Source organism: Triturus cristatus, chromosome 7, assembly GCF_964204655.1.
Source record: "Triturus cristatus chromosome 7, aTriCri1.1, whole genome shotgun sequence".
Lineage (NCBI taxonomy): Eukaryota > Metazoa > Chordata > Amphibia > Caudata > Salamandridae > Triturus > Triturus cristatus.
Genome location: NC_140590.1, coordinates 112,307,605 through 112,335,057, shown reverse-complemented (window position 1 = coordinate 112,335,057; position 27,453 = coordinate 112,307,605). Strand labels below are relative to the sequence as shown.

The window sequence follows — 27,453 nt, the reverse complement described above, 5'->3', positions numbered from 1 at the left end:
TCACGTACAGGACGCCGATCATCACGACGATCAGAGCGCCCACGGCGATCGTCATCACCGCTACCATCAGAACAACCACGATCACACTCAGTCGTTCGAACACGCCGGGCACCCTCCTTCCGATCCAAGCCCCGTTTGCGAAACAACTCCCACAAACGAGCAGTAGTCTCACCATCAATGTCCTCCCGACGCACACCATCAGCCAAAAGACCAGTAAAGATATCACGCCTAGTAAATTTATATTCACCAGGAGTACGAGTGTCAGACCGGGACTGACGTTCAGGTTTAAACCACTCACCCAACTCACCGAGTTGGCGTACCGATTCCAACACCGTAGATAGTACATTACCAGTCTGGTTAATCAACAAAGTCATCATGACCTGCTTGTAGGCAACAGGAGAAGAGCGAATGATACGATTCCGCACAGAAGAAGTCAACATCCCATCAAGCAACCTGTCAGCAGTGCCCAGAAAAATAGCCGTTTTCATCACTTCCTCCTTAAGACGTTGCGCAGCATCACGCAAGGTATACCACGGCTTGTCATTGACAGGCCAGTCAGATTCAGTAGGATACTTCAAATTACAACCCTCAGTCGCCAATTGGAGCAAAGAAATTTGACCACCACCATTATAGTTACGAAAATGATCTTGCACAGTAGAATCCAAACTCAAAGAACAAAATTTTAAACAGTCGCCAGTATCCAGCATAATACCAGCAGCGCCTAGTTCATAAAGGCGCACCATCCATGTGAGCAAGGCCTCACCAGTCTGTTGTAAATTAAAGCAGATCGTGATTAAGCATTTACTGAAAACATTAATGCTTCCCCTTATCGTGTTCTCTTCCGTATGTTGGCCGAAGTCTGGACTCCATTTTGTGTTGACATGCTGCCACGTGTTCGCCATGAGGAGAGTCCGACCTCTGTGTTAGTTGCTCCTGTAATCTGCCTAGCAACAGTTTATAAATAGCCCTCCTGTCCATCTGGCGCATGCTCAGAACTGACCACATCTGTTATAATTAGTTCTGCTTGACCATGTGTTTTCGCGGGCTCTAGGAGTGTGTTAGCTCCGCCCATGTATTGATTTAGAATCGGGAATGACCCTAAATGGTAATGTTCTTCGACTCCATGTGCTATCCACCCACTCATGAGCCCCTCTGTTGTGTATATAAGGGGACTGTGTATGTAAGTTCTGTGTGCTACTCCTTGCAATACTGAAGAGTGTTGTGTGGATTGTAGGACCACCCTTAAGGGTTAATAAACGTTGTCTTTGTACTTTGCAGTTTCCGTGCCAACTTCCTTGTAGATTGCGTTACAGAAGAGCGAACCCTTGTCTCTTGCGGGCCTAGCTGGGGCTTGTATTCATCAATTGGCGCCCGTCACGTGGGGCTCATCGGCGACTCGGATGCTCGAAGGACTGGTCGCGACGAAGGTGAGGAGTTTGGCCGGGGACGTGATCACTGCCAGCGGCGTCTTAGCCCTGGCATCCCAAGGTTTTTCTTCCTTCCCTTCCGAGCTGACCATCTGGGTGGCGCCGGTCATCGACTGAGATCTCTTCTGTCGGTCTTGCCGTGAGAGCCGTTTGGGCGATTGTGGAGCTTGGCAGTTGGAACCTGGACTCTTGATTGGTAAGAACCGTTGTACGGTACTTGCTCCGAGTTTTGAAGCCTGGGTTGGCTATTTGAGTTTGATTTGGGATGACTAGTCATATTTTGAATTTGTCTTTGTGAAATATATGCGTTGCAACACATATAGGCAGGTAATGTGGAGAAATTTCTCCGGAGCTGTGTAAACTTGGAACGGCGCAACGATTAAGTGCCATTTTATTTGATAATACTGCATATTTTGCATTATTTTTAGCATGCCTGCTTTTAGCGCACTCCGTAAGTGGTGTTGCTGCTTTGGAAACCGGTTGAACCTCGAGGAATCTGCTCCAGCTCCCCCAGAGGGGACTCCTAATAGGGATATGTACGTGAAGCATGGTCTTTCTTCCATAATGTACAGCACGTTGTGGAGGAAATATACCAAGAAAGATCCTGAGTTGCGATGGCCTTTGTACGGATCGTTTGATATGCGTAAGATTGAGTATGTGGAACAGTGTCTGTGTAAGCGTCGTGCTCGTCAGGATATGTTTGAGTGTGTGCGGTTGTGGGTGAAGGAAGTGCGTGAGCGAGAGAAACGTGAGAAAGCGCTGTTTGATAAAGAGCAACGAAAGAATGATCATGTGCGAGCACAAGAAGCGAAGAGTCGGGAGGACAAAGAGCAGACGGAGAAACAAGAGAAAGAGCGTAGGCTCCAAGTTTCGGGTCAATATGTCGTTCGCCAGCCGCTTTACCCTGTCCTTAATAATCCTGATGATGATTTTTATCTACTAGATCGCTCTCCGCCTCCTTATGTTGGCGCATCTGCTCCACGGCCGCAAGATTCTGGCCCAGCTTCGGGTAAGGTAGACACGCGGTCCATGTTATCGGCCGAGAACATGGCTGACCTTCGGAAACTTTCCTTTCGTGCACTCAAGGGCAGGATGTCCATAGAGGACTTATTTCAAACTTGGGGGTCATGGCAAGATAGAGAGAGGGTGTATTTTCTGTCTCATTTTGCTGACGACGTAATTGCTGCTTTCCGAAAATATTCCGGTGTTTTTGAGCCTGCAGAGGTGACCTCGGAGGTTAAAGCATTACATGATGGTGTTTTTTCTCCCCCTAAGGCTCCAGAGGCGGCTCGACGACTGTTCGCCTTGCGGGACGAAGTGCTGGCGCTTAGAGAGAAAGCACGTCAACGAGCTGAGGAGGAGCAGCAGGATTCGGTTGCAGCAGGGGGCCACTCATCCACCTCCCAGTCAGATAAGGATGTTGTAGTGCATGTTAAACCAATGCGAGAAGCGGCGCCTTTGTACGTTCCTCCTAAAGGAGCGGGGACTAGTTCCGATATTAACTCCGCCGATGCTAAGGGATATTTTGTGTATAACTGGGTTTATACCCCTTGGCATAGGGCCGATGTTATGGCATTAAAGAATGCATTGCCGGACCCCCGCAAGAATCCAGCGGCCTTCTATGAAGAAGTTGAGGGGGCCTTGAATTCTTGCATTATGACCTTAGCGGATATAGATCTGTTCTTTGGCCTTATTCTACCACCAGACACGTGGCGATCTGTCCGAAAGGTGGATGATATAGTTGCTTTTAAGGCCCGGTGGTCTGACCTTGAGGATGAGGATAGGGAGCGGAAGCCCGCACAGAAACCACCCCAGAGTATTCTAGATCTTCCTGCTGCTATTGTCACTAAATTAAAAACAATAATCCCCCCCAAAAAGATTGATTGGAATATGTTGGCGGCGTGTAAACAGAAGGTTGATGAGTCAGTGGCGGATTTCTTCACGCGCTTTGAAGAAACGTTCCATGACTTTAGTGGCCAGTCGCTTACCGACGACACAGGCCGCCACCTTTTCGCGGACAAATATGTGGCTAATTTGCTGCCGGCAGTTGCGGCCCGGTTAAAAGCGAGTGAGAGTTCTTGGTCCTCCGCGACACCGACGGCCCTTCTGACCATCGCCCAGTATTATGAGCGTCAGGAGCAAGAGGCGAAGGGCCAGGAGGAGAAGAAATCGAAAGATCTCAAAACAAAAGTAATGTTAGCGCAAGTATATGGCCCACCCCGCCGGGGTAATACTAATAATAGAGGAAGGGGCGGATCTTATGGTCCCCCTTCGGGCCGATCTGATTTGAATAAAAACCAATGTGCGTACTGTAAGCAGTTGGGCCATTGGGCCAGGGAGTGCCCAGCGTTGCATGCTTCACGGCAGGGGCACACCCCGGGTGGCCAGAGAGGTAGAGGGGGTTTCTCGAACTTTAGAGGAAATACTAATGATAATGTCCGCTTCGACACTGCGGGGCAGCACCGGGATAGTTCAAATGTGTTCGATCGTCAGCACCAGTATCATGTATCAGACGCCGATCATTCGGGGTATCATGATTCTCAGCATGCATAGGAATGCGTTGGATGGGGGTCTGAATCAGTTGAGGTGCCGGTCGATCAGACGGGTCCTTATGTATCGGCTGAGGTTTTAGGTTCTACTGATCAGTTCCTAGTGGATACAGGAGCGACACGTAGTGCATTGTCTAGGTACTTGGCTCCAGGGGCTCCCCCATCCGGCTCAATGGTTACATCGGTAGGGTTTGACGGTGCGCTCTCCCGCAGCCCTCTTTCACAGCCCCTTGCATTTCAGGTTGATTGTTTCTCTGCACCCTGTTCGTTTTTGCTTGCCCCGTATACACCGGATAATATTATGGGCCTCGACATGTTGAAACACTTTTGGGCTACGATTCGTTGTTCCCCTGAGGGTGTGAGAGTGATTCTGAATGACAATTACCCCCGATCCGAGCGGATGTGTACGATCTCAGAGGAGGCTTTGTTGGCTACCCTCCCCCGCGCTTTATGGGCGACGTCGGACACGGATGTGGGACAAATGGTGATTCCTCCGGTCCACATTAGTGTCCAGGAGGGGGCGGTGCTACCACGCCTCCCGCAGTATCGCATTTCCCAGGAGGGCGAGGAAGCTCTCATACAGATTGTGCAAGATTTGATCGCAGTAGGAGTAGTGGAAGAAGTTCCCTATAATATTTGTAACAGTCCGATTCTCCCTATTCTGAAAAAGGACACGGATGCAAAGGTCTATCGGTTCATTATTGATTTGAGGGAGGTAAACAAGATCGTGATACCTCAGTACCCGGTGGTTTCCGATATCACGACGTTGCTTACTTTGGTCCCGCCTACGGCGACCGTGTTCTCAGTGATTGATTTGAAGAATGCCTTCTTCTCTATTCCCATTCACCCTGATAGCCGATTTCTTTTTGGATTCACATTAAACAATAGATCTTATCGTTTTTGTAGAATTCCCCAGGGCTACACAGAAAGCCCTAGTATTTACAGTCAGGCTTTGAAACGACAGTTGGATTCCTTTGCTTTACTCGAGGGGGTCGCCCTCATTCAATATGTCGATGACATCTTGCTGGCGGCTGACACCCTGGAGTTGTGCGAGAAAAGCACTCTCTCCTTACTTTCCTTTTTAGCCTCCCACAATCATAAGGTCTCTAGGAAGAAATTGCAATTCTGTAGACCAAAGGTGACTTATCTAGGTCACCTTTTGTCTAAGGAGGGGCGTGCACTCACACCAGACCGTATCCAAGTAATCTTGGACACACCGAGACCATCCACGCAGAAGGATGTGCGTGCATTTTTGGGTCTCGTTTCTTTTTGTAGACAGTGGATATTGGGGTTTTCACATACGGCTAAGCCATTACTAGCTCTCCTGACAAAAGATACGCCCATCCCAATCCCTTGGTCAGATGAGTGTGATGTTGCTTTTCAGCAATTGCGACAGGCCCTTTGTTCCGCACCAGTGTTAGGGACCCCTGATTATGCAAAACCCTTTTCATTGTATGTGCATGAGAAAGATGGATGTGCATTGTCAGTTTTAGTGCAAATGCATGGTGATAAGCAGCGCCCTTGTGCATACTTTTCGGCCGTACTTGATCCTGTCGCCCGAGCATTGCCGGGGTGTTTTCGCTCGGTTGCGGCGACAGCTGTGTCAATACGGCAGAGTGAGGGAATTGTGTTGTCCCATAAACTGTTGGTGTTAGTTCCCCATGCTGTTGATGCCCTGCTTAACCAAACAAAGACGCAGCATTTGACCAGCGCCCGGTTAACGGGATATGAGTTGACGCTTTTGGCTCCTCATATTACGTTGAAAAGGTGCGTGACATTAAACCCGGCCACATTGTTGCCATACCCCGAGACCCAGCCGGAGGCACAGAAAGCGCATGATTGTATTCTTGTGACTGAGGAACAGACAAAGGGTCGTATCGATCTCCAGGATACGCCCTTTTCAGAGGTAGATGGAGAACTATGGGTAGATGGGTCATGTCTGAAGCTACCAGATGGTACGACTTCAGCAGCGTATGCAATTACCACGTTACAAACGATAGTGGAGACAGCACGCATACCACAGAAGTCAGCTCAAGCAGCAGAACTAATAGCGTTAACACGAGCATGTGAGCTCAGTACAGGATTGTGTGTGAATGTGTACACAGACAGCCGCTATGCCTTCGGAGTAGCACATGACTTCGGTCTACTCTGGAAGGAGAGAGGGTTTCTAACGTCACATGGGGTACAGATAATGCATGGAGAGCTAGTTCACAATCTTTTAACTGCATTGACGTACCCAAAGAAAATTGCTATTGTTAAATGTAGCGCCCATAGGAAAGTAGTTGACAAAGTTGGAGAAGGGAATGCGTTAGCAGACCGAGTGGCACGGGAGACTGCGATGCAGCCTGGTGCTACTGCCATGTATGTAGTGAAATCACAGATGGAGAGGTGGCGTGATGCAAAGGAAGAAGTGCGAGAAATACAAAGAACCGCTTCTGATAAGGAGCGGGAGCAATGGGCTAGCGAGGGAGAGTTGGATGACGAGGGTTGCTGGAGAAATAAACAGATGGATAGATGGAAGTTACCCACGGCTTTCGTACAACCTATGGTTCAAATGGCACATGGGCTAGCACATGTTGGAGCTTCCGCAATTGTAAAATTGCTTACCCAAGTCTGGGAGCATCCAGAGATTGCTAGCACAGCGAAGAGGGTGGTACAGACCTGTATGATCTGTCTGAAGTATAACCCAGGGAAAGGCACGCGAACTCCAGCAGGAGGATTTGCGACGCCCACTGCACCCTTTGAGGTTCTGCAGATGGATTACATCCAGCTTGAGCGCTGTAACAATTTGAAGTATGTTCTAGTAGTGGTGTGCGCCTTTAGTAAATGGGTCGAGGCGTACCCTGCGAAAGACAATACTGCGATGACTACAGCGAAGCTATTGCTGAAAGAGTTTTTCCCTCGATACGGCGTCTGTAGACTTCTGTGGAGTGATAATGGCCCTCACTTTGTAGCGGATGTTATAAAGTATGTCTTGAAGGGCCTAGGCATCACCCAGAAGTTTCACGCTGTGTTCCACCCCCAGTCTGCAGGACTAGTCGAGAAGTACAATGGTACACTGAAGCTTAAAATCGCCAAAATCCAAGCTTCGACATCTTTGACTTGGCCAGACGCCCTGCCACTGGCGTTATTGTCCATTAGGTCGGTGCCACACTCTCGAACCGGCCTTACACCCTATGAGATTGTGTTTGGGCGCCCAATGAATATTTGGGGTCCACCGAGACCTAAGGCTGTGTATGATGTACCCTGTGTGATGATGAGTGATTATCTGGCACAGTTAACGGATAACTTGGTTTCTATTCATCAACAGGTCCGAGAGGCGCTCCCTGATCGGTCTACTGGCGAAGGACATGGTCTCCGGCCCGGAGATCAAGTGATGATCAAGGTCTTCGACAGGTCGAACAGTCTGGAGCCCCGATGGACCGGACCTGAGCAAGTTCTTCTTGCGACGAGGACGGCAGTGCGAGTCTCGAACAGGAAGAACTGGATCCATTCCCTGCACTGTCGGAAGGTGCCGCCCGGATTGGTGGAGTCTGCCGTGCTGACCGATCAACGCGAAGTCCTGGCAGCAGAGACAGGCCGTGCTGCAAAGCCAAACGACACTGAGGAGCTCTTTTCGGACCACACGACTTCTGGAGGAAGGCGATATCATCTGCGACCAAGGAAGTGAGATCTTCAGTACCGGGACATACTGTCAGAACGGCCCTTGGGTTAGTGAAACGGAGAGCCGCTGTGGCAAGGGGGGGGGATCAGCCCTGCATTAGTGTAGTGACACCCGTCTTGGCCCGTTGGTGAAGAAATCAACCGCTGCCCAAGGAGAAGAGTTCTGACAGACTTTTAGTTTCAGGAAGATATCAGAGTATTGCTTCTTTTTGACATGGAGAAGAAGAAAATCTTTTGTGCGTTGGGGTTCATGCTAACAATAGCTATTGTTGGCATAACAACATGGTTTGTGGAAGAGGTCACACCTGCTCGGAACACACTTGTGCTGACGACTCCGGTGCCTGCGGAGCACTACTTTTATACATTGCCGTATCAAGAACTGAAGCATCGACAGTCCTATTTAAATAATACTTTTATCCAGATGCTGCATCATACCCACGTTGCTACGAACGCTACGAACTGCTGGATATGTGGGATGATGCCAGCTCATCAGAAGAAAGGAGGTACGCCATTCATACCACTTCCTTTCTCTCACAATGGCTCTTGTAGAGCGTGGTACACTTTGTTGTTTGCTACTCGGAAGCCGACAGTGGGACGATTGCTGTTCAGACTTAATAAAGAATGTCATCAGGACAGAAATGGATACCCACAAGCGAATGGAACAATCTGGGAATGGGAAGAGTACCGACCGGACAATGAATCCATTCCCTATATCTTCACAAACACTAGAGACACTGTGGGGAAGGATAAGTTTGTAATCCAAGTGGCACAAGCCCAAGCGGACCTGTGTGTCCAGAGTGTGGGTTTCATCCCTGTTGGTGTCAGTGACTGTATAAAAGTGTTAAATATTGACGGGCTGAACAACAGCACCTTCCTAGCATCCCATAATACCTACTTTGTGTGCGGGAATAAAGGTTATTACCGTCTGCCAGCTGGGTGGTCTGGGGTATGCTATGTATCATTCCTATTACCCCCTGTATTCCTAGCACCTGCGTCGTATCATAAAGATCTGAAACTGCTGAATAATGTGACTGTAAATAGATATAAACGTACTTTATCTATTAATGAAGTAGATCAGACGGACACTAGCTTGCAACAGTATATTGATTTCAACTTGGGACTGTTCTTCTTTGTTGGAGCTGCTTTGAATAGTAGGAAAATCCGAAGATTAACGAGAGTGGTAGAAGCTGTGACTAATCAGACCGCTGCTGCTCTTGGGAATCTTACAGAAGAACTGCAAATCACCAGAATAGTTGCATTGCAGAATCGTATGGTATTGGATGTGATGTTAGCTGATCGAGGAGGAGCTTGTAAAATTATCGGAAGTAGCTGCTGTGTGTTTATCCCTGATCATACGCCATCTGTTTATAGTGCCATTAATAAGTTGCATAAAATAGCCGCCGAAATTCACACAGAAAACGGCACATGGTCCTTTTCTGGATGGTTTTGGGCGTTGGTTACTGCCTGGGGTTGGAAGGTTTTAACTGGTCTCTGTATCATCATAGCAATTCTGTTTTTTCTCTGTATGTGTATCCAATGTGGACCATTATGCTGTTCTGTATGCATTTCATTCTGTATTCCAGATAAGAAAGCTATTGCCGAGGTTGCTCGCCAGAAGGGTCTAGCTAAAGAGGTTAAAGGAATGATGATAATTGATATATACGATGATTATTCCTGGAAGCCGGATGTCTTCAGTAAATGCTGAAAGGGTCGTCTGTTGTAAATTAAAGCAGATCGTGATTAAGCATTTACTGAAAACATTAATGCTTCCCCTTATCGTGTTCTCTTCCGTATGTTGGCCGAAGTCTGGACTCCATTTTGTGTTGACATGCTGCCACGTGTTCGCCATGAGGAGAGTCCGACCTCTGTGTTAGTTGCTCCTGTAATCTGCCTAGCAACAGTTTATAAATAGCCCTCCTGTCCATCTGGCGCATGCTCAGAACTGACCACATCTGTTATAATTAGTTCTGCTTGACCATGTGTTTTCGCGGGCTCTAGGAGTGTGTTAGCTCCGCCCATGTATTGATTTAGAATCGGGAATGACCCTAAATGGTAATGTTCTTCGACTCCATGTGCTATCCACCCACTCATGAGCCCCTCTGTTGTGTATATAAGGGGACTGTGTATGTAAGTTCTGTGTGCTACTCCTTGCAATACTGAAGAGTGTTGTGTGGATTGTAGGACCACCCTTAAGGGTTAATAAACGTTGTCTTTGTACTTTGCAGTTTCCGTGCCAACTTCCTTGTAGATTGCGTTACAGAAGAGCGAACCCTTGTCTCTTGCGGGCCTAGCTGGGGCTTGTATTCATCAAGTCCGCTGCCGAAAGCGCTGCAAAATATCACTAATTTCTTGTTGAGTAAAATCCTCTAAACAGTCTAAAGAAACACCCTGCGGAGCATTGGGAGACTGCTGCAACTTCCGACGAAAAACTGGATGCGCAGAGACCGCAGGACGAGCATCACAAGGAGCCCGAGCAGTACTAGTAGAGGGACAATCAGTGTAAGAAGCATCGATCCCGCCCGAAGAACGAGCGCAATCACGGGGTGCACCATCAGAGGTGCGAGAAGCAGACTTACTTTCATGACGGGAACGAGAAAACTCGTGCGCAACAGACTCCTCACCCGAGGAACAAGATGTACTCGAGTCCCAGATATTACCATCCCATTCATCAGGGTTCCAATCTAGTCCAGCTTTCGCCACGACCAGACGCACCTTACGCGTCGAAACTCGACCACGCCTGTTCTTGTACTTATAACGAGCAATCCCCACAGCCGCCCTTTCGGCAACCGTTTGGTAAGTGTCAAGTTTGTCAGAAAGCAACTTATTTTGACACCGCAATAGAGTATTAGATTTCTGAATCTCAACAAAGTGTGCTTCCACATCCTTAAGAGAGATCTGTAATTTCAACAATCTCTCATGCAAAATGCGATACGCAGACAGAATAACCCAACCTCTGCGCCCCAAAGCGGGAACCTCCTCACCCTTCAATACAGGCGCCGTCTGCAAACAAGTGATCACGTCAGCCGGTTCCGCCGACTCCAAAGAAGGGTTCCAATTTTCACTCAGACCAGTAGAGTCAGCCCACTCTCGGGCCAAGGCACCATAAGGCGTTGAATCCCAACCGGGAATATCAACGGACAATTTAAGAGTAGATTTAGATTTCTTAGAAAACATCGCGAAAAAAGAAAGAAAAAGAAACGTAGAGAAAAGAAAGGAAGAGAGAAAGAGAGAGAGAAAAAACTATACACGCAAATATGTAAAAAAGAATGCAAAGAAAACCACGCATACGCCGAAAGCAGACACAAGACAATCACAACGCACACAGGTTTCGTAAACATTTTGTGACGCCAAATGTTCTGCTTGGGTTTTCGGATCAGGTGGAACTCGCTCAACAGAGCCTTTCTAACCCAAACCAGAACGTTACCCCCTCCCTAGGGCCTTTTTACACCTAAATAACCACATATATATGTACCACCTAAGGACAGGGAATTCCTATTATATATATATATCAAGACCTCACAGCCTCGCGATCTCAGCAAGCACAGTCTCGCGGTCTTAGGCAGACCCAGAATCTCCTACCCAGACGGCAGCAACACACAGTCTCGCGGTCTCAGGCAGACCCAGAATCTCCTACCCAAACGGTAGCAACACACAGTCTCGCGGTCTCAGGCAGACCCAGAATCTCCTACCCAGGCGGTAGCAACACACAGTCTCGCGGTCTCAGGCAGACCCAGAATCTCCTACCCAGGCGGCAGCAACACACAGTCTCGCGGTCTCAGGCAGACCCAGAATCTCCTACCTAGGCGGCAGCAACACACAGTCTCGCGGTCTCAGGCAGACCCAGAATCTCCTACCAAGGCGGCAGCAACACACAGTCTCGCGGTCTCAGGCAGACCCAGAATCTCCTACCCAGGCGGCAGCAACACACAGTCTCGCGGTCTCAGGCAGACCCAGAATCTCCTACCCAGGCGGCAGCAACACACAGTCTCGCGGTCTCAGGCAGACCCAGAATCTCCTACCCAGGCGGCAGCAACACACAGTCTCGCGGTCTCAGGCAGACCCAGAATCTCCTACCTAGGCGGCAGCAACACACAGCACGAGCTCATCCTATTATTACCGTAGTACACGACAGGGGAATCGGGATTACTATATATATCAGATCACACAGAGACTATTAGTTGAGCACAACCTGTTCTTTAGTTCGAGGGGTTCGTTTCCCCCTCATTCAGTTACCACTTACCTGACCAGGATTAACATCTGTTCATGCCGAGTTAACTCTGACTAAAAGAATAGGCTATCCTCCTATACAAAGATACACAACACATGCTAACTCACGACAAGCTAAATACTTTATTTAAATGCCACATGCACATTCACAGAATACATCATATATACAACCTGCAAGGAAAGTAAAAGGTTAAGTTACACACTTCAATAGAAAAGGGGTCGACATCACCTTAGTCGTATGTAGCCTGTGCTCAATGATCATCTAGGTTCCCTTCTCGTCTGTGCCTCGGCTTTGCCTGGAAGTCACACCTCCGCAGTCGCGGATCTACTCCCTTCTCCCTCTCCGAGTCACTGGAACCTCTTCCTCATCGGCTACTCTCTCCTCTTTAGATTCAGGTTCGCCATCTGTCTTCCCTGGAATAAGTAGTAGCTTTACTGCTAACGGCCAGATGCCGCCTACGGACTAGAAGCAAGTGCCCATATCTAACTCAGACTTTCACTAATATAGAAGTGCATTCCCTCATGGAAATTTCCAGCTCGAAACCTGCCGCCCACCAAATTCCTGTACCTCCCCGTGCCAAGGACACGTTCCCAGCCGGCCGGCCTGATGTAGTGTCTTCGGCAGGGGAGAAATACATTCCTTCGATAAGGGCCGGCCTGAACTGGTTCTCTCCGAGCGAATAACACCTCATAACTAAAACATTACATTTGACCTAGAAGCATCCCAAGCTGCCGGAGCAGAAAGAAAGATGGAGTCTCTTCTGTCTGAGGCCTACCAGGCCTGAATTCAGCACAACTCCATGAAATACCCTCACTATAGGGCAGGTTAACCTTAATACTAACGAATCTATCCCCTAGGCTATGTATGTAGGCCCTGATCTATGGGTAGGAGCACGGGATCATGTCAAAGTGTCTACTAAATAGGCTCTATTCACTACTCTAATCCTTAGACTTGGATGGAAAGAGACTGAAGTCATATTGATCGCTCTACAACACACGAAGGCCGGGAAAATCGAGCAGTACAGGATCTTGAGAGAAATAATGAGTAGTCCATGTAATTCACCAATAATGGGACTGAAAAAGCCTAGTGGGAAATTCAGAATAGTACATGATCTGAGAAAAGTGAATAAAATTGTGGTATCATGTTGTCCCATTGTACCAAATCCATCAGTGATTTTATATCAGATTCTCCATGATGCAGAATGGTATCCGGTGATTGATTTGTGCCATGCTTTCTCTTCCATCCCGTTACACCACGACAGTCAGCAAATTTTTGCGTTTCGTTTTGGCGAACGTATTTTGTCATGGTGCCGAATTCCACAGGGCTATACAGAAAGCCCTTCAATCTTTAATCACCTATTGAAAAAGTCTTTGGAGAGTCTAGAAATGCCCGAGAATTCAGTGTTGGTCCAATACATTGACGACCTTTTGGTGGCGTCAAAAACCCGTGAAGCCTGTGAGGTAGACACAATAGCCTTGTTAAATTATTTGGCAAATGGAGGACTTAAAGTATCACCATCGAAATTACAGTTTTGCAAAAAGGAAGTACAGTACTTAGGACACAACATTGAGAAAGGACTAAGAAAAATAACAATAGACAGAATCAGAATCATAAAAGGAATGAGAGCTCCCATGACACAAAGAGAGGTGAGAATGTTTTTAGGAATGGTTGGATACTGTCGTCAGTGGATTAGCAACTTCTCCTTGATAGCAAAAGCTTTGGTACGACTGACGAGAAGTGATGTGAAAGACCCCATTGATTTAAGCAAGGAAGATTTGGCAGCATTTAAACGATTGAGAGATGGTTTGTGTGAAGCACCAGCATTAGGTATGCCCGACTATGAGAAAGAGTTTGAGTTGTATTGCAGTGAGAGAAATGGTTGTGCACTTTCTGTGCTGATACAGAAGCATGGAAAACTGAGGAGACCAATTGCGTATTTTTCATCAATGCTAGATCCAGTAGCTTTAGCTTTACCTGGATGTTTGAAAGCAGTAGCTGCTACATGCCGCAGTTTAGAGCAGAGTGAAGGGATTGTGATGGAATATCCATTGAAAGTGTTTGTACCTCATGCTGTAGCGATCCTGTTAACAAGGAGTCGTACTCAGTATATGACACACAGTCGGCTGACTAAGTGTGAAAAGGTCATATTAGGTGCAACTAATGTGAGTCTTGCGAGATGTTTGAATGTGAATTCTGCAGCATTGTTGCCTGATGCTGAAAATGTGGAAGTAAGAAATGAAGCAGATCATGATTGTTTGGATGTACTTGATTTTTATACAAAACCACGACCAGATATAAAAGATGTACCTTTGCCAGAAAGTGATTTTGTGATGTTCGTTGATGGGTCTTGTCTGAGAACAGATGAAGGAGTGCTGAGTGCAGCATACGCAGTGTGCACGGTTGCAGCAGTAATGGAAGCATCCTATCTGAAAGGAGTAAAATCGGCCCAAGTAGCAGAGCTTGTGGCTCTGACTAGAGCGTGCAAGATTGGGAAGAGTGTGAGAGTGACTGTGATAACCGACAGCCAGTATGGCTTCGGAGTTGTCCATGACTTTGGCCAACTATGGCTACAAAGAGGTTTCCAAACTTCGAGTGGAACTCCTATTAAGAATGCTGAAGTGGTTGGAAAGTTGCTTGAGGCGATACAGCTGCCTAGACAATTGGCTGTTGTGAAATGTGCTACTCATAGTCAAGGTGGTGATTATATCGTCACAGGAAACAAGTATGCAAATGACATGGCACAGTATTGTGCACGAAATCAGAATTCAGTCAATCGGGCTAAGGAAAGAGAAATGTCTTCTTGCTCATTGATGTTCACTAACATTGTGGGAACTTGGGAAGAAGTAAGACAATTGCAAAAAGAGGCAGGAGATGAAGAAATGAAACAGTGGGTAAAAGCAGGATGTGCACCAAGAGAGAAGGATCATGTGTGAGTCTATCGAGATGGAAGACCAGTTATGCCTGATAGCATGATGTCTACCATGGCACGGATGTATTATGGCCAGGGACACGTAGGGAGAGACGCCATGATCAGGTCATTTAAGCAGACCTGGTACAGTGGAAAATTCAGACTTGTAGGAGAAAGTCTTTGTCAAAGATGCCTAATATGTCAGCAATACAATCGTGGAAGAAAGACAGTAGTGAGTCTACGAACAATAGGCCGAGAAGGAGGGCCTTTTACCAGAATGCAAGTAGATTTCATTGAGATGGCTCCTTGTAACAGACTGAGGTATGTTTTGGTTATGGTCTGCCTATTCTCTAGGTGGGTGGAAGCATTTCCAACAAGGAGAAATGATGGGATGACAGTAGCCAAGCTACTGCTGAGAGAGTTCATCCCTAGGTTTGGGTTCCCAGTGACAATTGAATCAGACCGAGGAGGACATTTTCATAATGAAATTGTAAAATTAATCTGTGAAGCATTGAATGTACAACAGAAACTACATTGTGCCTACTGACCAAAGGCTTCTGGTGTGGTTGAACAAATGAATGGTACCATCAAATATAGAATAGGGAAAATGTGTTTAGCCACAGGTATGAAATGGTCTGATGTCTTGCCTCTAGTACTCATGACTATTAGATCAATTCCAGACAGAACTACAGGGTTAAGTCCACACGAGATAATCATGGGACGCGCCATGAGACACGTATTTATACCAGTCAACAAGCTGATGACTATAACTGATGACATGGTGTTGGAATACTGTAAAAGCCTGGCTGACGCAGTTCATTCTGTGTTTCATCAGGTTGGAGTGGATGCCACCACCCTTGAAAAGAAGCCAGCCCATAATTTGAGCCCAGGAGACTGGGTAAGGATAAAGGTCCACAGAAGAAGAAATTGTTTGGTTCCGAGGTGGGGAAAACCAAGACAAGTCATTCTGAACACGATAACAACTGTGAAGTATGCTTGATTGAAAAACTGGATCCATGCAAGTCAGACATTGAGAATTCCAAATCCAGTGGACAGCTCAGAAAAAGAATATTTTGATGAATCAGAATCAAGTACTGAGTCAGATGACGAAGAGTCAAAAACAAAAGAAAATTCTGAAAGGGGGGAAACAGAACCAAGTCTAACTTTAGTCCCCAGAAGCAGCTCTCTGAGAAGAAGATTGCAGAGTTCTGATTCCAGTTCAGATTCTGGAAATGAAAAAGAAACACAAGGTCCCAGAAAAGAGCACAGAAAGCAGAGAGGAAAAAATAATGAAGAAATTCATGAAAAGGAAGTGCCAGATGAGAGACTGAGAGAAATTCCACCTGAAATAACAAATTCAAGTGAACAAGGGACAGGTGCAGAGAGAGAGGGACAGATTTTTGCGGAAGAACCCCGAGGAGGTGTAGGGAACAACAACATCCAGTTAGGTGAAGGGACAAGTAGCCAGCAGGAAGATTGCATGTCGGAGACTCGAGGAGGGACAGAAATAGGGAAAACAAAACCAGTGGTGGAAGAGGAAATTGTTGAAAAGAGAAAGAAAGTTGAGACAGAGTCTGAAGAAAGCGAAAATGAAATACCTGAAGGTCGAGTTCTAAGAAAGAGAGCTTGGAGGAATGAAAAGAACGACAAAGGATGTGAGGTAAAAAGAGTTGCAAAGGATGACGTTTGGCCAAATAAAATAAAGAAATTGAGATATCGGCTGACATGAGTGAATTCGCCAAGAGCTGAACAGGTGAATGAAGTGACAAGTCAAGAAAAATCAAAAGAAGAAGAAACAATTGAGAATAAAGAAAGTAAAAGAACAAGGAAACCTAACCAGAAGTATAAGTCACCGGAATGGACGTACGTGGCTCTGCCTGAAAAAGGGAAAAGAGGCAGATAGTCAAGGAAATCCAGAGGAGGCTGTACTGAAAGTGGTTGAAGAAGAAGAAGAATCAGAAATCCTGAGAGTTATCTTGTCCGACATCGGGGAAGAAGAAACGGAATTTCAGGAAATTCTGTATTTGGATGATGAGAGGAAAGTGAAGAATGACGAGATGCCAAACTGAATAAATTAAGAAAGCTGTTGATGAAGAACTAATAAATTAAAATCAAAGGATAAATACTGGTAGAACAAAATAGGTTTTAGAGCCTTAGGTTAGGAAACTAGTTGTGAAGTAGAAGAGGCTAAGTCAAAAGACATGGTCCAGTTTAACGAAGATGGCTAACATAGATAGTAGCAAAGGTAGATGTACATTCATGAAAAGATGGTGTAAAATGTGTTGTTGTACAGGATTATTAATGGTTCTGTGGAGCATACTTGCTCTTCTGATTTCTTTTAAAGTCACTATAGATACATTAGAAGGACATATTGAGAATAAAACTAACATAGAGAAAACTCAAAAGGTAGGTCCGACTAGAATAGATAATAATTATTTACATAAAGACAGGTCTATAACTGATTTTTCTAATAATGTGTTTTCAAAATTATTGTACGAATATGTAAAAACAATGGATGTAAGGGACTGCTACGTATGCATGCAGTTACCTGCCTCTGTTTCCGAGGGAGTGACTTATCATCACCTTCCAGCAACGTATGGAATAACTTGTAGTGTAATAGCTAGTTTATTTTATCAGACAGGAAAATTAGAATATTATTTTTCAGATGTAGATAACATTTTTGCGCAAGTACCTGCCATTAACAAACTAAACAAGGTAAAACCTGGTAAGGTATTAGGTGAATTTTTCTTAGAAACTAAGGAACTAACATTAGAATACATTTTTAGAAACAATTTGACTTGCAGTTTGAAGAAAGAGGAAAAGACATTCTTAGACATGGTTGAAGAAAGGAGACTGAAAATGCAATGAAAGGTAGCAGAAGGAAAAGTAGAGAAAACAGTCTGGGATGTGGAAAGGGAAAAACATTTGAAAGGAGAAGCTAGTCCAACTATAGCTTTAGATTGGCCTCAGAAAGGGAAATTTTGTAATCGAAGGAATCAAACTGTGTACGATAACTATTTTTTAGGTAATAGTGAGTGCCATGATACATACCGAATCATGGGTGGATGGGGATTTAAAGGTGGAAAAGATCCAGCCTTTCCTGGATTATATTTTATTTGTGGGAACAGGGCATATTATCGTTTGCCAGACCATTGGTATGGCACATGTTATGTAGGCCTGGTTTTTCCGAAAATGTTTCATATGGATAGAGGAGAAGATGGTGTACATAGTTTAAGTAACCATTTAGTACGTAGTAAAAGAGAATCTTGGACAGAAATAATGGGTGACATTTTTGGAGCATTGATACCAGCAGTGGGAATATCTTTGAATGCAAACAAAATTAGAAAATTATCAACAGTAGTGGATCGCTTGTCAACAAGCACCGCTGGAGGATTTTTATTGGTATACACTGAAATGGTTGCCATGCGTGATATGGTAATGCAAAATCGACTTGCCCTTGATATATTATTGGAAAAAGAGGGTGGAGTCTGTGGAATGCTGAAGGTTCAACATTGTTGTACTTACATTCCTGACGAAAGTAAAGATCTGAAAATGTATATTAGGAATATTACAGAATTGCATGATGAAATTGCACCACTGGAGGTTGAAGGTGTTTGGGAAAAGATCGGAAAGAAAATAGCTGCTATTAAAAATGTCTTAGTTAAACTAGGTAGTACGTTTATAGGTAAAATATTGTTTTCATTAACATGTGTGATTTTCATAATATTAGTGATAAGATTAGGTTGTATCTGCTGTAGAAATAATAAGAACAAGAAAAGATTAAAAAGAGAAAAATTGAGAAGAAAAGATAAGAATCAAGAAAGAGAGTTTGAGGAGATAGAATTGGAAGAGTGGAAGGAGAGTTTGTATGAATCAGCAAAAAGAGGAGACACAGGGGAAACTGAATTGTGATTAAGAGCAAGAAAACATTTAAAAATTTCCGTAAAAGAAAGAACAACATTTTTGGTTGATATGGTGATAAAATCACCAAAGGGGGGATTGCTGGAGCGGGAAGTGCAACATTTTGTATACCCCCCACCCATTCTGCATGTTTATATTAATCCGAATAATCAATTAACTGTAATATTACTAATCTGTTTGATGTGATAACTCACCAACTATATTAACAAGAGAATTACATGTGGGAATTGCATTTGCATGGCTTAATTGATACGTAAACTAAACTCTGTACTCATATTAATGATAGACAATTAGAATATTGCATGATATATGTTGCTTTTGTGACATATTTGTGATTTGTGCTTTATTCAGTGAGTATAAACCGCTCTGAGTGTTGCTTTTTACTAGATAAATACACACACATATGGGTATTAGCGAGGGAATACCATTTTAGTAGCCATTCCTATGTATTAATTACGGGGTTTTTTGTGTTTCTTTGCTTAAGTTGACCATTTGGGCCTACCACAAAATGTCTGCCTTCTGTATCTGACGTGACTGACGCCGTTACACGAGGTTCTGGGTGAAGTGCGCATGCGTCACCGCTAGCAACTGTGGCCTGGACCTGACCCCAGAAGAACATGTACCCTTCAAGGATGCACTGGGAAGCCAGCCAGCTACTTTTGAATAAAGACTGTTTAAGAGAACCGGAACTAACAAGTGTGATGACTATGGACTAAATTTTCGTGTGAACTCAGTAGGATGATTCCTGATCAACCAATCAGGGAAGCCGGAAACCAATATTTGTTACTTTATGACATTGAAATCACTATAAATTATGGTAGAATAGTGAGGTTTATCGACGTTTTGCGACCCTTCTTCGAACTCTTGACTTCCTGACGTTATGCTGACGGAGAGGACGGTGACACTGCAGGACAGCTGTTTCCCTGAAATCTCTGACAGACTGAACTGATGCCTAAATTTTGACTTAGAGGACGACAATTAGCCAGAATAGGTAAATATGATGATTGGCGGCTGGAATAACAAATGATTTAACTTGCATTAATTAGATAAAGATTGATTTGATTAACTACCAAAGGAGTTGGGTTGTTTATTCGTAGAAAATGTATTAATTTTAAATGAATTGAGAATTAGAAATTCATGTAAACCAGCAACTAGCAGATCCATTGCCAATCTATGAGAGGAATGCCAAAGGTGGAATTTAGGGCCTAATGAGTCAAAGGTTAAGTAGATTTATTGCTCATTAGGGTAAAGAGGTATTTCCTTTCATGTCAGCGTTTGGAAAATAACCGCCTCCCGGAAAACACAGATTGATGGTGAGTGAATGTTGGTGTTATGGGCCCCACCAGTGAATGTATTGAATGTGTGTGTTTGTGAGATCTTTGGTCTGTGACGGAGAGAGGGATTTTGTATTCCACGCTGCAGCAACCCAAGACAAGCTTTCATCCTAGTTAGGGCACAGTGTGCATTGGAGACACATCTGGTTATAACGGACCACTGAGGGTGGGTTACAGATTTCCAGAAGTACCCATGGGAGTTTTTCTCAAGTCCATAACTTCAGGATTTTTTTTCAAAATATAGAGAACTGTTTATAACCCAGGGCGGTGAGTCAGACCCAAGAAGATGAGGCAGAAACAATCCAAAGTTTGTCAACACTACGGAATAAACAAATTGCCGCGTGAAGCGCTCCACATACTCTTACAATGTGCTATTTTCAAGGCATTTTACAATGAATGGCGACGCCACTAGACAGTACCGAAGAACATTCCCTTACCTTGCCTGTGGAAAAGCCACACCAGAGACCACCCAATGTCATTAGGAATCGTGCTTTTTGCTACGTCTGGCTTGACAGTGCTGCCACCTGCAAGATGTATTTTTACCAATTCTTTTACATATACATAGAATAGACTTAAGCTTCACCTAGAGGTGTACTAACATCTCACCTAACGCTTTGGCTATTTGGTTTATCATTCCGCCTGACAGGAAGTGTATCCGCTGAAATGCACGAGGCACTATTTTATATTAGAAAACTACACAATGCATCATGCTGTTTGTCATATTCAATTTGTTTCTCCTATATGCATTGTATACAGAAAGCCCCCCCGCACTGGCAAAGCCAATAGGTGAGGCTTTCACGTTATAAAAAGTATTTGTACATGCAAAATCCTATAAAACAGCATTTGTGAAGGCCTGTGCTTATATGCATAGGAACGTTAAAGCCCGACCTATTGGCTTTGACAGTGCTTACTTCAAAAATGTGACTTCATTGAAAATGCAATTCAAACCAAGTGAGGCCAGCTTGGGATTTATTTAATAGAGGTTGTTCTTTCACATCTGTATAACATTTTCGCCACACTGAAATCCCAATATTTATAACCAGCTCTTACAGATGCTTTGGATATAAAGAGCAACCGTGGCTTCTCAAGTGTGAAATTAAAAAGCACACAGAACATTCGTTGTTTCGATGACTGCTTATTTAATTTCAAGATGAATATAAATTATTGTCGGCGCATGCTTAATGAGCCCGGCCTACTGAGCATTATATCTGTGAGTACTGTGCTTTGCCGGCTGCTTCTTTTCAATCTAAGGGAATAACAGCGAAGCATCATTCGCATTCCCATTTCATAACAAGCTTGCACCGCGGCACACACTCAAAAGCACACTTATCTCGTGACACCTTCAACAGGAAAGGTAAAAGCGCCTTGGTCGTCACTAATAAAATAAAATGCCTTTAGGCGCTTCAAAAATCTCACCCAAAGGATACGCAGTGTTCCTACATTTCAAAAGATCAAACCAACACAGGGAAGTATGCAGAGGTCACCTGGTAATTTCGCACATCTGTTAAGGCGAAGTGTTTGCTGTAGTTATTGTCCACACAGAAGAACTATTTTATATCTAGTGGCTACACACAAGCCTATTTCATGTCCAGTGACCACACATGTAACTACTTTAACCCCGTGGCCATGCATAAAACTGTTTAATAAGTGACCACACATAGAACTAATTCTTATTTAGGCCCTGATTAGGAGTCTGGTGGTCCACTGACTGCTCTATTATGAGTCGGGCAGTGGGACTGCCACAGTCCCGCCGCAGCCGCCAGAGAACTGCTTTCCCTGTCAGTGTTGAGGCTCACTAGGCCGCAATATGCTAGGCGGGACGGTTGCAGTCCCGCCAAGCATATTAGGGGTTTCCTCTCCACCAGGAGTGTAAAGGAGGTTCCTCCTCCATAAACACTGTGGTGGAGAGGAAACAAAGGAGGCCCTGCAGGGCCCCCTGTGCCTCCTATGCATGGGGATGCACACAGGAGGGCACAACATGTGCTCCCGTGTGCATGCATCACAGTTCCTGCACAGCATGGGCTTTTCAGTTTTTGGTGTCCATTTTAGAGTTACTAGGTGTGGTTTTACGTCCGCTTCATAGAAAACAAGCATTGGCATAGCCAATAGGTCCAGCCTTTGGGACCTTATAAGTGCTTAGCCATGCAACAGTTGATGTTGTTGCACCAAGGATATTGTGCTGCATAACTAAATACTTATAAGGTCCCAAAAGCGAGACCTATTGGCTATGCCAATGCTTGTTTCCATATTGTTTTAATTTCAACCTATTTCTAATTTGTGGTGAATCCCAGTATGGAATCCTAGGTGATGCTGGATGGCTATAGATTTCTGAAAAGCAAACACAATTCAGCAAGGGGCCATTCGTGTAGATCGCTCAAAGTGTTCTCTGAAATAATAACTATTGAAATAAAAACATAATGAAAATTAGTAGGAGAAAATGGCCATTGTGACAATGTTTTGGTCTGTACCTTCTTGTCACAATGGCTGATTTACAAAAGCAATATACCATTATGTCCCCTAGGTTCTTCTAGTTGTGAGGATACATAGGTTTTATAGGTCGTTCAATGACCTAAGAAGCCTAGAGCCAACAATTGAGCTGTACCTCAATGGTAATTTGTTGTGTAATATAGAGCAATTCATATGGTAAAATAGTAAGAGTGAAAAATGGGTATGAAGGAAACCTATTGCTGAAATATACACCGGATACTGAGTTTATGAGCAGTGATTATTTGTACATCTGTGAATTTGTGGGTACCCATACTAGCATGCTCTTCAGAGGGCATTTTTTGAATTGTCTACTTTCTTACACATTGGCTTATATCTGGAAGGCACAAATGCAGAGAAATCTAATTGGCAATAGTACAAGTTTTACTATTCTGTGTTCCCACATGTCCCTTGATAAAATGTTTTACCTCACTTGTGTAGGTAGGCCAAGTGCAAGTGACAAAAAATGGCCCAAAACATAACATAGACAAATCACATTTTTCCACTGAAAATGACTCTTTTTTTCAGTCTGGGTACCTCTGGATTTTGGGCCGTAGTTCAGATGGCTTCTAGGGAAATCTAGCAAACCTGCACATGTTAAAAAAATAGACACCTTTGGAAATCTAGAGTGAAGTGACATGTGTGGCCTTCACCAGGATTTCTTATCCAGAATCCATTGCAAACCTCAAACTTTGACTAAGAACACACATTTTTCTCACAGTTTTGTGACAAAAACATCTGGAATCTGTGGGGAGTCACAGATTTCTGCCATCCAGCATTTCCCCAAGTCTCCCAATACAAATGGTACCTAACATATGTGGGTGGGCCCAATACACACAACAGGAAAGGGCCCAAAAAGCAACATGGGCACATCACATTTTTCCATTGAAAATTGACCCTTTATTTGCAAATTGTATTGCTGTGGATTATGGGCCCTAGCTCAGGCAGCCACTATGAAAACCTGCACCTCAGTTACACACCTGGGCCAATCCAGGGTGAGGTGACTTGCTTGACTTGCATGGCTCTCACTAAGTTTTCATATTGAATAGCCCTTGCAAACCACAAATGTTGAAAACACACATTTTGTTCACATATCTGTGCAGGAAAGCTCAAAAATCTGTGGGAATCCACAAATGCTATACCATCAAGATATCCTACACGTCTCCTAATACTAATGTTACATGACTTGTGTGGGTGGGGCAAGAGACTGCGATGCAAAAGGCGTTCAAGCACTATGTAGTTTGATCAACAATAGGTATAGCTGTGGTACTTCAGGCCATTAGCGCCCTCCACCCATGGAAATCTACCAAACATAGACATTTTTTTAAACTAGACACCCAGAGAATTCTAGGTTGATCTGTCTTGTGTGGAATGTGGATCTAACAAGGATTTCTTATCCACAATGCCCTGCAAACCTCAAACTTTGCATAAAATCACATATTTTCCTTCCATATCTGTGATGGAATCTTTCAAAATCCACAGCAGTCCACACTGTTATTACCACCCAGCGATGCTCCATTAGTCCCAATTATAATGCTGTGCCACTGCTGCTGGTCCTCTTGCCCTTGACAGGAGCAGACCAAACGGAGGTAAGTGGGAGTGCATTGTTAGGCTTAACATTGACTCTGCTTTGATCCATCTTTGCAGGCACTAAACCCAGCTACACAAGTGGGGTTGTGCAGCACAACACTGTGGACTACCCCTGGTGCCTAGTTTTCTGAAATATCTGGGTCTTGTAGGTATCCCCTAGAAAGACTCTATTGCCCATTCGTGGGAGGGGGGCTATGGTTCAATTCCAGGTAAGCCACCCCCTCGTTTTATTTTGGTACTATTTTGAATTCCCTGGTGTCTAGCAGACTTTCTGCACTTTCTGCTGTGGAGGCAGATTGAGGCAAACCTCCAATCTGCCCTCCGTTTGAGGCAGAAAGGCTGCTGCACACTTTTTGGTAGGCAGCCCCCTCCTCTCCTTTTTCTGAAGATTATTTTATCCTTGGTGTTTAGTGAGCTTTCTGCTACTTGGGGTCAGATTGGGGATAATCGCACCATCTCTCCTTGCACCTCCAATCTGTCCTTAAGGGGGAGTAGAAAGACTGTTTGATTATGGACCATGCCCATGGTGAACAGCCTCCCTTTTCTAATTATCATATAACCCCTATTGTCTAGTTGGTTTTCTGCTCCCCTGGAGAACAGATTGGGGCAAATACTCTTATCTTGTCACCTCTAAGGAGGGACCTAGGAGGCAGAGAGCCTGCTGTGCCCTTTTGTGGGGAGGGGGTATGGCAAAGCCCATGATGAGTAACCCACACCCCTATGTCTTTGTTCTACATTTCCATTGTGTCTAGTGGGCTTTCAGCCCCTCAGGCAGTGGAGATTGGGGCAAACTTCCAATCTGCCCCCGGGGAAACTGAAAGTCTGTTTTACCCTTTTAGGGGTTGTAGAATGGCCTGGCCACAGCCATGGTAACCAGCCCCACCCTTCAATTTTCTAATTATTTTTTCCAACTCTAGAGTCTAGAGTGTCTTCTGCCCCCTCCCCACCAGTAGGCAGATGGGGGATAATAGCCCGCTCCAGCCCCAGGGGTGTAGAAAAACTGTTGCACTTTTTTGTGGCGGGACACGTCCATGACCATGGTGGGCAGCCCCCACCCCTCTGTATTTTCATAAATTTTCATGGGGTCTAGTGGGCTTTCTGCTCTCTGGAGAGGCAGAACAATCAGTTCCCTGGGGTATACAGAAAGACTGTTTGACCCTTTAGGGGTGGGCATGGCAATGCCCACGGTGGGCAGCCCCTACCCCTCCTATTTCAAATAATGTTTATATCCCTTGTGTCAAGTGGGTTTTCCGACCCCCTTGGTTCAGATTGGTTGTAATAACCCCCATCGTCTCCCTGGACAGAAAGACTGAAAATTTGGAGGGGTGGGGGAGCACAAACCCTTGCATAATGGGCTGCACTCCAAAATCCCTGGTGATGTGTGTGTGTGGATCCCTGCTTGGGGATTGCTCTCCTGTGGCAAACTCAAAGCAGCGATCCATTGGGCAGAAATACCATTGAAAATCAAAGCTTCTTCCCTTACCAATGATACCTCTTCCAACACAATCAGTGCTCAGGGGGGCTGAGATATGTGTCCAAGCACAAATACAGTGCTTTGTATGACCGTAGGCCATGTACAGCTAGCGTTAGCCACATGCAGGGTATTGTGCATGGTGTCTGGCTAGGCCTGGGCAGTAAACTCTGCTCCGTTTGCAGAGTTTGTTGAGTTGTCTGCACGCTACACTCCACGTAGTGCAAAAAACTCTGCTTCACGTAGTGCACTGGACATTTTATTCCCCGCTCTTGCTCGTGGACGGTAAGTTCGCGAGCTTCCAATCTAGTGGAATTTCTACCTGAGCGGCAGGAAGACCAGCGCGAATGGCAGTTCCCACTCCAGTCCACCACTTGTGGATCTCCGCTGAGTTTTTTTGTCACTTCGCTGAGTTCTGCGTAGCAAAACTCCGCGAACTACACCCAGGCCTGGTATGGAGATTGGACAAAATCTGATGCAGGGTTTGCTGTGACACAAGGCCTTGCCAACAATCTCCACTGTGTATGTCCAAAGTATGTTCATGGTGGGAGGATTGGTCCCCTGTGGAAGGGTGGGTGAAGACCGCAGCAAGGTGCTAAGCTCTGTCAAACCTGTCCAGCGTATGGCAGAGATCATGTGCATTTGAGGTTGTTGTAGGAATTCTGCAAAATACAGAACTATTCGCAGGAATATGGGACCTTGGTGTATAGGAATGAGTCATCCTACCACCTGAGTATCCAAGAGCCCAGGACCAACTAGCTATAGTGTCTCACTTACTCTCCTAATCACTCACAGTGTGGAAAATGATTAGACACCCCAGAACACAACACTCCCAGATCTCTCAGGAATCACGGAAACAAGACACACCCTTTTGATCGCACTCTTGTACTTGTCCACAATAAGATCCGACAGAGACACGAAACAGTTTAAAATATTTATTTGAACTAAGGTGTCCTAACATGCAGTATATATGCCACGATAAGCAGGAAACAGTCAGCATAAGCAACTAGTCCATATATTATAAAGGGAGATGTCATCATAAAAAGACAATGGAGAAAATGTAAAGTGTCTATCCTCCCTCCCCTTGCTGAGAAGAAGTATTATTATATAATAGAAGATCTCTGGACTTTGTCAGCACAACCCATATCTTAGCCTATAGATAGTAGATCTACATCATAGGTGCTGTCTCGCTCTTCTTTTCTCCCTGGTAAGGTCCATCTCCAAGTGTGTGCTACCCATTTGGGTATTCTAATAAAACCCAAGTACATTTGTCCAAACAACAGCTGCATTGGTATGTTTTGTCTAAGGGCTAAGGTCTGACCAGAACAAAAATCCAAGGGGCATTGTTGTTCGACCTTGCACATAATGGGCAGTCAAACTCCCCGGAACATGCAGAGAGTGAACACAGCGATGAGTTCACATGTGAAAAGCAGTCATTAAAATTATTGTAAACATAAAGACGTCTAGTAACATGTGCAATGCAACATGCTCATGCTAACTTAGTGAAAACGACAATGTCCCTACAGGCCACGTGATACCCTCCCCTTGGCCAGGACGTTAGCCATATCCCAGACAGAAGTCGAAGGTAAGCAGAGGCAAAGTGTCTCATCAATATGATTATGAAGCCCAACTTTTCTTTTGTATTGCATGTATATTTTTCAATTAAAAAAAATATATTTTTCTAATTGGGCTCTCAACACCCATCCATTCATAGTTAGTCTTCGGAGACAAAAATGTTGCGGGAAAAGCAGAATGCCATGATCTCCAGAATGTTGTCTGTTCCAGCCATTGTAAAAAGATATGCCATCGCATGGGGGAGGTCGAACAACCACACATGCTCCTCATATCTATAGGCTGTTAGAAGCATCTCACGGCAAC

At 44.9% G+C, this 27,453-nt stretch overlaps 1 protein-coding gene across 4 annotated transcripts in view; it reads left to right on the top strand.

The window, feature by feature from the left end:
• The window catches only part of LOC146808958 (chemerin-like receptor 1), a 117,493-nt gene that overhangs the window by 45,475 nt on the left and 44,565 nt on the right, over positions 1-27,453 (top strand). For 2 of the 4 annotated variants that reach the window (XM_085615753.1, XM_085615754.1), the window contains one exon: positions 7,287-10,811. The exons of 1 other annotated variant lie outside the window; for it this stretch is intronic. In XM_085615753.1, coding sequence (XP_085471879.1) covers positions 7,854-9,344 — 1,491 coding nt within the window. In that variant the 5' untranslated portion in view covers positions 7,287-7,853 and the 3' untranslated portion in view covers positions 9,345-10,811. Of the gene's footprint in view, positions 1-7,286; positions 10,812-27,101; positions 27,161-27,453 lie in introns of those variants that run through there. One more of the 4 variants, XM_085615756.1, reaches the window with a different exon arrangement.